Raw genomic sequence first — 12,880 nt, 5'->3', positions numbered from 1 at the left:
GAATGACCTGGTCACCTACATCTGGTTCGGTACTGAATATGACGGTTCCATGCTTAACTCGTGATGCTAGTAGAACTACATTTCTGGTAATGATATTGGTCCTGTTTTGTGAAGGTTTCCCAGATCTCTGTCCAATTGCAGTAATCAGTAATACTTTATAAAAGAAACATGTAGTAAAAGTTTGTGAAAATCAAAACCAAGAGCATATTTGTGGTGATTAATTAGTACAGTACTCTTTTGAGCTGAGACCAACCTAATGGATAGCAGATTAATTCATGGCCAGTTCGATAAACCAGAAAGATCATTAGCACTAGATAGTCACATCCCACACAAAAATCAGCACTAGATAAATACCACAAAGATCATTAGCACTAGATAACTAAAATAAAGGTGAAGACGCTCTAATTTGATGTGTTATGCGTCCAGCCACATCCCACACAAAACTTCACTTTGCAGAAACACGCATTCCACAGCTTGCCAAGTAGGTCCTTGCACAAAGATCCTTCACTTTACACAAAGTCTAGCTGGGTAACAGCAGTCTTGTACAAGAGCTGCTAATCAACTTACAGAGATCCTTTCTGCTTTGGAGTAGTACTTGAGATCAAAAGGGTCAGCAAACCCAAAATCAGCAGCTAGTTCGTGGTTGTGAAGAGGACCAGAAACATTTGTGAGCGGGCTCCTGAAGAGCTCTAGTTTGCAGGCTTTTCTGCTCCATTTCGCATCGGCCAGAGGCTTCAGCTTGGCATTCACGTTATCCCCCGAGGAGAAACACTCGCTGGCCACCACAACCACCATCTGCTCCAGCACCCGACCTCTCTCCGCGATGAACTTGAGGAAAGTAAGCTCGCTTCTCGACCCTCGGAACTCGTAGAAGAACAACCTCTTGATGCTCTGCAGGATGCATTTGATGGGACCGCCCTCCTGCCAGAACTTGAGATTGACCTTGCTGGTGGACTCCTCACGTATGCGGGGGGACTGCAGATGAAATCGATCAGCCGCATACAGTAGTTCAGGGATTTTTTCTATGAGGACATATCATGCAGCAGTAGCAATAGCAGCAGCAGGCCAAGCAATCTTATGATTAATAATCTGATTCACAGTTCTGACATTGCTATATAACATGGACACTGGTATTGCAAAATTACCAGACAGACTACACTTACTTTGAACCCTCCACCGGATGCACTATGATTCTGCTAAGACGGTAAAGACGCGATACAAAACAGAGTACACTTGCTAATAGGCTATCCAAGTGTGACAACCCTGTTTTGCTGCGTGGCTGATATGGTAAGTGGTGCAGACGTGTATTTAGAACCATTAGTACCAGATAAAAATACTGCCGGTTGCAACCATTGTTCCCCGAATCCATGTGTACATTATTCATGTCATGTTCAGTTCTTTGTCAAAAAACAATGTCATGTTCAGTTATCCTGTGACTTGGTCTTTGCCTGTATGTAGCGCATTACTCACGATCGTGCACACGGTCGACTCCTGTAACTTCGGTACAAAGCTCTATATGTACCATGTACTGAATACTAAGGAAATGACAACTACAGTTTCAAACTCTGTTTCTATCACTAAAGGGGGAAAGATCTTTGCGACGCCGTAGCCAACCCATGATAGCAGGCCAGCAGGTCATTTCTATATCTGTGGTCAGTTCATTCTAGATAACATGGACACTAGCACTGCAAAATTACCGATGCAGCAAATGTATGTAGTTAACAAATTTTACCTGGACATGGAGCGTCTCCAGGTTGGGGAAACAGCGCAGAAAACCTGGCACTTTCTTGATAGCATTGCGGACACCAAATTGCACCTCCATGGCCAAAATCTGTACACTAGGGACAATGTTCTCCTTGCTCCCAGCCTGCAATGCAACCAAGGAAAGAGAAACTAATTCAGAACATACATTGGCATTATTAACTGACACACATACACTTGCAGATTGAGATCTGTACCACGACGACCAGCTCTTGCTCTCCTGGCTTAAGATATCCCAGCACACGCAGCTTAGGTGCATTCCCAATCTTGATTCTGAAAGAGCGGTTTGCCATGACGCGGCTACCGGCCGCGGCAACAGTTTGCCACTGGAAGAGCCTCTCCAGGTGAGGGGCTTCCACCACGTCGATGTTCTCCAAGAAGGTATGGCCGAGCTGAACGCAGCGCAGGCTGCGGCTGACGAGGCGAACGCGCACTCCGGTCTGGCTGGCCATGATGACCAGGAACTCAAGGACGGGGCTTCTTTCAAGCATGAAGGCGAGGTCACGGTCCTCCATGACATTCCAGCAGAGGCCGAGCTCCCGGAGGTTGGGGAAGCTGACACCGCGCGGCACGGCGGCGGTGTCCGGGAGCCTCCAGACGCCGAGGTAGAGGCGGGTGAGGGAGGCGCAGCTGAAGAGGGCGGCGGGGAGGCGCAGGTCAATCGGCCAAGGGCGGTTCACAAAGACGAGTTCTTGGACCCCCTTGGCGACGAGGGTGTCGATCCAGCGCGCCATCTCGCCTCGGTGCTCGTCCATGGTGCTGCAGGTGAGGTGGACGCAGCGGAAAGGCCCCGGGTGCGCAGCGAGGGCGCTGGACACCGCGGCGGTGACGGCGCGGGGAGAGGGAGAGCCGATGATGAACGGGCCGGACGCGCCGCCGTCCGGAAGCAGATGGCTGTCGACAAGAGAAAGGGGCGCCGACCGCCAGAGCGGGCGCCAGCGCGAGGCGAGGGCGGCGGTGCGCGCGGCGTCCTTGGCGGGGAGGCGGGAGATGATGTCGCGGAGGAGCACATCCGGGAGGAGGCTGATGCGGTCGACGCCGTCGGGGACCCAGGACGCGCCGGCGAGCGAGAGGGTGGCGGTGGGGGAGACGGGCGGGGCCGGGAGGTAGCGGTAGACCATGTAGAGCATCATGTTGGAGCCGAGATCCAGCGTGTCAGGGTGTCGGCCGTTGCGCTCAATGCTGGCGAGCATATCGCTCCTGGGGGTGCCGATGATGACCTGCGGTTCGTCCATGGCCGCCGGTGGAGGGGGAGGGGGCCGACGGCGAGGGTTTGGTTTGGGGAGGAAGTGGGGAATGGAGGAGTGGTTTTTTTTTTTCTGGAGGAGTGGGTGTGGTCTGTGGTGTCCGCCGTCGTGATTTGCTATGAGAGAGAAGCGCTCGCTCATATGGGCCGGCCCATGAATGCGTCGCTCACGTCTGTCAGATTGGCTCTGTCTCTCTCAAGCTTATTGTTTATTGTTTATTTGTTTCCCAGAGAGGGTCCTAAAACAAATTGTTCCCCAGAGAGATGTTTCAACTAGACCATCAGTTGTCTCAAACAAACAAACAAAAACTAGACCAACATCACCTGGATCTTTGCCCTTTGACAATGAGGTAGAACCAATATATATGTTTATGTAATGCTTGCACAATGTCGTTGCACTCACCGGGGCAAGTCATATTTGTAAACACATGGACGTATGTGAGGAGAAAACTAAGATGGACGGTATGGCTGCCAAGATACTAACTGATAGTGCAATTGATCTAGAGTGGAAGTTTGACCCTGGGCGTCCACGTAGAACACGGATAAAGTTGATTGTGCTACATTAAATTACCTTTCCTTTTTACTGAGTACCGTGGCTTTAAGTCCTTTGTTAAGACATAGAATCCATGGTTCAATGTGGTATCAAGGATAATAATTAAATTGGATTTCATTTATTCATATGAAAGACACAAAAAAGAAATTCAAGCATTCTTTAGCAATCTAAGCTCTCAAATATCGTTAACGGGCGACATTTGGACGTCCAGTCAGAAACTGGGTCATTTATGCATAACCGCCCACTTTATTAATGATTCTTGGACTTTACAAAACAAAATAATCAGATTTTGGCTCTTGAAAACCCCTCACAATGCCCTAACATATTTGATATGGTAAAAGAGCTTGAGAGATTGGAACATTGAAGACAAAACCTTCAACTTTACCCTCGACAATGGACCAGTTAATAGCTCGATGGTTGGCCACTTGAGGAAGAATTTGGTAGATAGGTATCTTTGACCATCACGGTGGAAAACACTACATGTTATATGTGTTGCGTGCGTACAAATCTTGTGGTGCAAGTGATAAAGACCGAACCTCGATGGCGAGATCCGATCTGTTTTTGCGGCCCATCTTTCACGACACTCCACCTCTAGCAGTAGAAACCTCTCACCCGCACACGTGATGTACGCGAAGTAGAGGGATTGAACCCTACGGTCCAGCACGAGAAAACCCATCTCGGCGATGGTACTCACGCGCAAAATAATTTCTACAAAGAAATCGCAACATGGAGGTTTTTCAAAGATTCCTCCAAAACTTGATAGGGGTGTCTACCCTGAAAAACACATCGTGTCTATTTCATATAAAATATAACCTGCCTATTACATGGACCATACCTAGCTATTTATAGAAGTTACCTGAGGACATGTGCCTCCTAAAATCTTGATTCTTTCTAGATTTAAACTAACTTGCCAAGCATGCAAAGATCGACGAAAGTAAAGTTTGACTCTTTTATTTGTTTGCTCCTTTATCTGTTAAAACGTGGTGGCCCCCATCCAGACTCTTTTAAACTCATGATCTTCCACGTGATAAACTTCCTTGTATGTATAGCTTTTGGTCGTTCAGGTGGCCGTAACCGCCCAAAGAAATACTCAACATGATTTCTTCCTCTTCTTGTATCTGAAACAAACACTAATTTCCATACCTCGCATGCGTATTTTACTTTCTTCCATGAAAACTAGAGTCCCAAAGTCTTGCTCCAGCGTCGGCGCGGAGATTGGGAGGTAGTCCAGGAGCGGATGCAGATTGTGGTCTGCATCGACGACATCTGGAAGACGAAACGTGTGTTGGGTTCGTGGTTTGTGGATGGCACGTATGGTTTCCTCCTTCGGCGTCTTGGTCATGGTGGGGTGCCAGATCTGGAGTTCGATGGCGTGTCCGGGGTGTTGCCCCGGTCTGATTCATTCAACGGCAAGGGCTTCACTTTTGGTGAGCCACTTTGGAGGTCCGCAAAGCTGCATATCAGCGATGGAGGCGCGTTGAGCTCGGGTGAGGAGGTGATCCGCCATTTTTTTCTTCGGTGGCTGCTGTGGTGATGCCGGAGGCAGGTGATGGACGTTGGTGTCAAGCTCAGAGATGTTATGCTATCTTTTCAATTTTATCATGTCGGTCCTTACGTGACTTGTACTTTGATCTTTATGATATGAATGAGACACGTATTACCATGCAAAAAAATCCTAATATGGTTGCATGCAAACCGTCATTACCAAAGAAATCACATGCACGCACTTCTTTTTCTTTTACTAGTTCCAATTTGTATTCCTTTCCGCTGTCTTCTTTGTTTGGATGAACAACGCCCATCTTTCTTAGTATATCTTCATCTTTGACAACTTATGTAGCATGTTGAATAGTAGACGTGAACGTCGTTATATCATCAGCGACCATCGTAGTTAATTTACATATACGGTCATATCAGCAAGATGGACTCGATGCGATGGCGTTGGTTGTTGATAGAATCAGAGAATCAGTGAAGTATATATATCAAGAGTTGTCAAGGTAGAAGGGAGAAATTCGATGGGATGACTGCGTGGGTTGGACTTGCTTGTAAAAACCATCCTTCTCTTGATGTGCCTACAAGATGGAATTCAACGTATCTCATGCTTGAATCATCATTGCCTTTCAGCGCAACGTTTGAAGTCTTGAAAGAAGCTGACAAAGATTACTTGTTCTACTGAATGGGAGATGGCCGAAGCTATTTGCCATCTTTTGGGCGCTTTCTAAACTTGTCTTGTCAATGGAAGTGTGTATATTTGGAGATGCTTTGTATCTCCTAATGTTCTGGTCATGCTCCTTTGCTTTCAAATCTATAATCCCCTTTTGATGGTGATCGTCAACTCCTTGCAACTTGCATTAAAGGCGCTTGCCAGAACAAGGAAGTAAAAGGAAGGCGTTTACAAAAACAAGTTCGCATTTTCTTAGAGTACTAACTGCCATGTCATACTGTTTTCTTCTCCTAGAAAAATGATCTCAGAATTGACATTTTGTTTTAACAGGGTTCAATGCTTAATCTCTCTGTTATCATAAACCTGCTCCTGAACATCATCTGACCCCTACCGTCTTTGCTCCACTGGTATGTGATATCCTGATTTTGTGTTTTTACTACTTACTCCCTCCGTTTCAAAATAAGTGTCATGGTTTTAGTTCATTAAAACCACGATACTTGGAGTACATTTTTTGGTGTGTTGTTGGTTTAGTGGTGTTGTGCTTTATTGAACTTGTCACATATGATGGTCTGCATCATGTATCTGGGTCTGGTCATTTGTGTTTTTCTTCAGTTTTACTTAAACTGTACTTGTGCATCTTCTTGTTTTGTAAAACCATGCATGAAATAATAGTTGCAATGGATATCACACCTAGTTCTAGTTGACAAAACGTCAAAATGACAATGAGACATTCTCCTGGAGGTTTGTTGTCGGTAGTGTCTATTTGATTAACTTATTTTGTTGGCGTACTGCATTATAAGTTTTGCAGCACTATCAGCATCAAACAAATAATCTCGGATCTTGGGTTGTGCCCACTAGTGTACTGACTACCTTATTCTAGCAGTACGTACATAGGCAACACGATATTATGTTATGTACGTTATGCTCTATATAGGATGAGTGGTGAGAGTCCCAGTTGGTGGAGAAAACACGGCGGAAGATGTTGTCTAAGGAGGGCAAATACGCCATCGGCTAGGAAGAATCTTCCAATAGAAGCATGGCTGTTTTACATCCATTGCTGGTGCCCGCCATTGACAAGAAGATTGGGCAAATTACTTTGGGCAATGACAAGGCCAGGGAGATGGACCAGAAGTTGCGGGTGTCCGACAAAACCAAGTCTGCATTGGCTGCTGCCGAGCAGCGCCAGGTCAACCCCCACCACCACCAGTTGCGATGCCACAACCTGCATTAGGGCGGTTTCATTGTATGGGGGGCCCGCTCATAACCCCCAATAACAACCATTTTGTTTGCATCGTGGCCGTAGCCACCCTGCCCAGATGTGGGTTGTCCTCCCATGAGGAAATCCCATCAGTGTCGATGATGTACTCGAACGCCCGCCTAGCGTTGCCACTTTTGCAGCCCTTTGTTGTCCTGCACGGATAGCGGCAACAGCTTGTTATTCTTGATCATATTGAGGCCCTCCACTGCCCCTGCCGCCGCAAAAGCCCAGCAGGATCCGCATCGTCCTTGGAACCTGGCATGTTGCTGGGGATGTCGTTGTTGGCCAAGGGTCCAGAGTGACATACTTGATTTGATCGTAGCTCAATGGAACGTTGCCCCGTCGATCTCGTCTGATGAGTGCTATCTTAGGATCCTTCTGCCAAAGAGCATAGAGATCTGGAGTAATGTTGTTGGTTGGGTTCACGATCTCCCTCTTGCCCTGGGCCAGAGCCGGCCCTGAGGGCAACGCTACTGAGTTGGTTGTGCGCTAGTTGGAGAATCCCACTGGCTTGCTTGCATTTTGGTTTCCTCCAACTTCTCACATCAACATTGGGAATGTTGTAGTACAAACAAACAACAACATGGAATAGAATAACTAAGCAGAAAATTAGTTGGTACTAGCTACCTATCTTAACATGCAATCAAGTAGCAAATGAAATCTCTCATGGGTTTATATAGAAGGTTTGCATCAATGAATGGTAATACACACATAAGCATGAGCATGAACAAAATGAGGTGCATAGAGCATGATAAACTCTAAAGTGCAAGTACATTACAAAAACGTTTTCCACATACGCCACTGATAAAAGTTATGAGCAATTAGTCATCATAACTTTAATGTGCCGCATGCGTTATCACCCTCTTGTGCTTCTTCTTTGCTTTCATCCAATTCATGTTTCAACACGAATGTGGGGACACGAGATAAGTATGCACAGATAGATCATAGATGCACAATGCATGAGAGATCATTTTGCATTGACCTCAACAATTGAAATATCTCACATGGATATTGAATGATACACATTACGGCACGATCCGGGAAAAAGTGATGATCTTCCTGTATATGTGCATCTTTAGCTACATCGACGAGTATTTTGTTTATTCAGGTTCAGACGTTGCACCACTGAACATAAGCATTATAAATCATGAGAAAGTTCACTCACTAACGGCTAACTGTATAATCCTGGTGTCACCTTTTCCGTGAAAGACCTTCTCATCTTATGGAATTCCGCCTGATCCTTCTCCAGTACTCGTCGAGAGAGCTGTACCACCTAAGCGCCGGAGGCAATCTAAGCAGCGAGCTCCTTTGCTTGCAATTCGGTAAGGCCGACGAAGTTAGTTTTGTCAACCGTGTTGGCGAGGTCGGCAGCGGGTCGAGCCGCCGCATCCACATCTGGGGAAGGTGACTGGCAGCGGGCCGGTTTACAGTACAGACCTCCTCCCGTCGTTTTCATTCCAGGCATGAATCAAGAGGTGACCCGCAATTTACACCTGTAAAATAAATACAGGTGTAAAAACTTACACCCATTCCAAACAGGGCCTAACATTTTCCCTTTTGTAGACTGGGAAATCTAGGAGTGACCACAAAGTATTCTAACTGCTTGAATTAGATTTCGCATGAATGCACGTTGTTTACTGTAAATCCTCTTGCCTCTGATTAACATTCTATTCTGCTAGAGTTAGAAGTTGCAGTGCATTCGTGTCTTGTGTTTTAATCACACTTGTTAAGGATTCTTATGAAATGGATCCGCCTGAAATGGCCAAGAGCATTAACACTTACAAGATCAACTTAGCCTTACAATCGGTGATAGACAAACAATGCAACACTAGACTAAAATGGCGTCTTACTTCTTTTTTCTGCCTCTTCGGGATTATAAGCATCTTAAGCCTTCTTTTTGCTTGAAAATCAAAGGAGCAAACATCAAGTTTTGGTGAGTCGTTGTATATATATGTCCATCTGGTCGGTGTTCTCTCCTTCAACGCGTCATGCGTAGATGGTTGGATGGCACGACCCCTAAGGATTGCTACCCAAATCTGTTTCATCTCTCGAGAGCCAAGAGCACGACCGTGGCCGATGCTATCACTAATGGCAGTTGGATGAGAGGGCTGCAGCAAATCAACTCTGCTGATCTTCTGGTCTCATTCGTTGCCTTGTGGACGAGCATTCAGGCCATCCAGCTTTCCTCGGAGACGGATACGATCGCCTGGACGCCCACTGCAAACGGCGGTTACTCGGCAAAATCTGCTTACAACACTCAATTCTGCACCCAGATTCCAATGCCACCCTTGCAGCTGCTTGGAAGTTCAGAGTTGAGGCTAAGATCAAATTCTTTGTCTGGACGCTGCTGCAGAATAGACTTTGGACAGTGGATCGACTGCTTGTGAGAGGCTTGGATCATCAGGATACTTGCTCTACTTGTGATCAGGTGCTCGAGTCTGCCAACCACCTGATCTTCGGTTGCCCCTTCGCCAAGCAGGTGTGGACTTCATACCAGCACACGAGAACACTGGCAAGCCAGGAGGCGCTGCGCTCAACCTGGTGGGAGGCGATTTTGCCTCTCAGGAAAAAAAAAAAGGAGAAGGCACTGACGGTGAGCCTCTGGAATGAGCGAAATAGAAGAGTTCTCAAAAACCAACAAATGAACCAAGTGCAGCTGTGCTCGAAGATAAACGATGAGATCAGCCTCTTTGATGAGGCATGGGAGAAATAGGAATTTTTTGAATTGTACAGCCAGGCAGACAATGCTTGCACTGGTTCTTTTCTTCTTTAACTTTTGGCTTTTCCTACTAGCTTTCCACCTTTCTTAAATTTAAAAAGGCAGAGCACCTGCTGGTCCGGTTAAAAATAACAAGTACTGCCATACACACATAGTAAAAGTCGTACATATGTCAATCTTCAAACCAAAAAGCATTCAGCTTCTTCTACGAGCATCTTAGAAACACAAAACAGCTTGGTATCGAAAGGTTCGCTGATGGGAAACCATGTAGTCACAAGAAAGTGCAACATAACTCCGGGCAGCATCCTTGGTCTTACATTAGCGCCACTCTAAATCTTTCTGCGGCGCTAGCATCGAGGATGCCATAAGTGGTGCAAAGGTTAGGATCGTATGGTTCCATGATCGAATTCATAAAACACTCTACTTCCTCATCGGTGGCCTTGGTTGCTCCGAAGTTCAACTTGGGTGGTTCCATGAGTCGCGCCACAACAGTTGGATCACCAAGGCCCTGATGGAAACAAATGAACAAGCAGGAATTGATCAACCAACTAAAAAACATCATGTTATTATATACCTACCACACAAGATGATGCGTCTTTACCTTGAACATTTGTCTTACCCTGCCTTCCTCAGCTTTCCACTGTAGAAGACGTTCATTCAATTAAAATGGAATACAGCAACAGAAAATGTCAAAATGCTAGCTTGCCAGGAAATAAAAACATCACACTTACGTCATCCATAGTTTCTGCGATGGCTATATTCGGTCCAAGACATTCTCCCTCCAAGCTGCAAACCTTAGAGTGACCACCACTGTATGCATCAGCATTGGGGTGCTTCATATTACTTTCACAGCCGTAGCAGTGACCTTCGTTTAAAGAAAGAGAGGAGATAAGGACCATTAAATAATGCTAGCTGATTAAGTGAAGGTAATAATACACATGGATGTGCATGAACTAGTTTGAGATATTGCACATGGATGTGCATGAACTAGTTTGAGATATTACAATGCAAAGCTCAAGGATATTGGATAAAATGCTACGAGTCACAAACAAACAGGTCAATTAAGGGATCATATACTAAAGGCAAAAACGTTTAAACTGTATTTCAGCAACACTTGATAAGAGTACAAAATACCGTTATCAAAATGATCAACCATGCAGGTACAGCTGACCACCAAATTTCCGTCTTCTCCTGGCATACGTGTGACTTCAGCAAAGAACAGATTGTTGGTGGTCTTTGCTCCTTTGGTCCTTGTAGTGAAATTAATATGGTAGTAGCGGCAGTTGCCTTCATATATCACTTCATAGCACACAACATCTTTAACTTCAAGCGCAAGATCCTGAGATAAGAAGAATGGATCCCGTCAGCGACTAGTTATTACATGAACGGATAGGACAGTGTAACACAAAGCACTCCAGGTAGCATGATAAAGAGTAAGGACAGGAAGGAGGGACAAAGAGCAAACCTTGAAAAGATTGTGATCCTCGTTATACTTGTCCAACGAAGCTTGAACCAGCTGGAGCATCCAACAACGGCTTTCATCAACCGGTTCCGATTTCACGTACATCTTCTTTGAGCCATCAGGCCAGAAAAGAGAGTCTCGTATACCCCTCTCTACACTAGCCTTACCCACTTCATAGAACTCAGGTCGCTCCTTGCACCTAGTTTAGATCAGGTTATCATCCAGAAATAGGGTTAGGGACAAATAGTATGCATGTAGGATTGGTTAACAAGGATCAAACAGCTCACACGTGTCTTCTGGCGTAGCTCATGACATTAATCAACGGAAACGAAACAGACCTACATACAAAATTACAAAGTGGTAGCATAGCATCTATATAATTTTACGCACTACTTCAGCAACTCTCTCACAAATACAGTTAAAATGTCTCCTTAACTTGAATGGTCCCAGAACAGGAACTTAAAAATTAAGGCAGTTCGGTGCTTCATTTTTTTTCCTGTATGCATGAAAGTACCAAATTTACTATAATCTAACTTGGGTTCATTCGTTCTTCTCCTGATTAATTATGCGAAAACTGTAATCACCTTTGGGGCTTAAAACATAGAAGGAAAAAACATTAATTGGAACTTGCAAGTGTGCACGCAAAGAAAAGAGTTGAGAAAGTTTACATTATTGTATCCCGACGGTCATGAAGATAGCGATCAATGGCATTGTTAACTTGGTCTAAGCTCTGAAATGGCCCGCCCACATGAGGATACGTGTGGAAATATCCACGAAGATCGATCCTGGTGTAAAATGTGAGCCCCCAATCACACTGGTATCGGACCCAAATGGTGTCGCGCCGAGAGGACGGGGACGTGGCAGTGATGGACAATCCCTTCAATGTTGTAACATCAACCAAGCTGTTTGATGACGAGGCGTCCGGCTGCTGCGGCGTTTGTCCGGATGCAGACTCAGCTGCATGCTCCTGAGACCTGAAGTGGAACAAGTAGTCTGGATGAGCAAAACAAAATTATCTTAGGCGGTGAATGAATAATCCATGGTATCATCGTGGCAAAAGGTTGATAAGAGGCCTGAAATCGGTGTGAAATACGGGCTGGATTGGTTAGTTGTTGCTAACTTTTGCGCTGCCGGCCAGTATTGGGAAAGCCAAAATTTGGCAAGTCTGGTGATTGGTTTGCCAAATATTGGGTCGAAGCCAATTGGATGCAAAATTTTATTTGCGAGGAAGCAGGAAGAGTACCAAACCAACCATCCCTGTACAGAAACCCTTGCTGTCCCAAATCTCCAACGACAAACGATCGAAGCAACGAGCCCCCATTGACAAGTGAAACAATTTCATTTGGACAAAACATGATGATGATATATAACAAGAGGAGGAGGCTGGGTGGCCATACGGCAGTTGGCTGAGCTGTTTCTGAAACAAATTGGATAACGAGGGAACCAGGTCCATGATGATGGCGATTCCTCCAATGTTGCAGTCGGCTTTTGATGCTCATCCTACCAGAGCTGCAGTGAAGCAGGCTGTTAGGAGATGAACAATCCACATCAATGCAGACTTGCGTGTGTGTTTTCCAGATAAAATACGTTATTTCTAGACTAGAAAACTGGGAATCATCTACGGGCATAAATCCGACGCACATATCAGAATCCTAAAGCGATTGATAATGGAACGACGCGCGGCGGCGGCGTTCATACCAGGACTTGTCCGGTAGCCGCG

General features: G+C 45.6%; 1 protein-coding gene across 1 annotated transcript; it reads right to left on the bottom strand.

The window, feature by feature from the left end:
* Positions 1 to 321: 321 nt before the first annotated feature.
* LOC109732848 (probable FBD-associated F-box protein At1g32375) lies at positions 322 to 3,104 on the bottom strand. The gene is made up of 3 exons (XM_020292051.4): positions 1,959 to 3,104; positions 1,733 to 1,867; positions 322 to 975 (listed from the first exon to the last, which is right to left on the bottom strand). The coding sequence occupies exons 1-3, from the start codon at positions 2,994 to 2,996 to the stop codon at positions 559 to 561; spliced, it is 1,590 nt and encodes a 529-aa protein (XP_020147640.1). The 5' UTR covers positions 2,997 to 3,104; the 3' UTR covers positions 322 to 558.
* Between the last annotated feature and the right edge of the window lie 9,776 nt (positions 3,105 to 12,880).

Source organism: Aegilops tauschii, chromosome 3, assembly GCF_002575655.3.
Source record: "Aegilops tauschii subsp. strangulata cultivar AL8/78 chromosome 3, Aet v6.0, whole genome shotgun sequence".
Taxonomy (NCBI): Eukaryota; Viridiplantae; Streptophyta; class Magnoliopsida; order Poales; family Poaceae; genus Aegilops; species Aegilops tauschii.
Note: the sequence above shows the minus strand (reverse complement) of the source record. Positions and strands in the feature narration are given on the sequence as shown.

What these genes read in the sequence shown, in the direction of transcription:
- LOC109732848 (XM_020292051.4), bottom strand. Translation starts at nt 2,996, where the DNA reads ATGGACGAACCGCAGGTCATCATCGGCACCCCCAGGAGCGATATGCTC. An exon ending in AGCAAGAGCTGGTCGTCGTG is followed by an intron (nt 1,868 to 1,958) that starts GTACAGATCTCA and finishes GTTGCATTGCAG; the next exon opens with GCTGGGAGCAAGGAGAACAT. An exon ending in TGGAGACGCTCCATGTCCAG is followed by an intron (nt 976 to 1,732) that starts GTAAAATTTGTT and finishes TTTCATCTGCAG; the next exon opens with TCCCCCCGCATACGTGAGGA.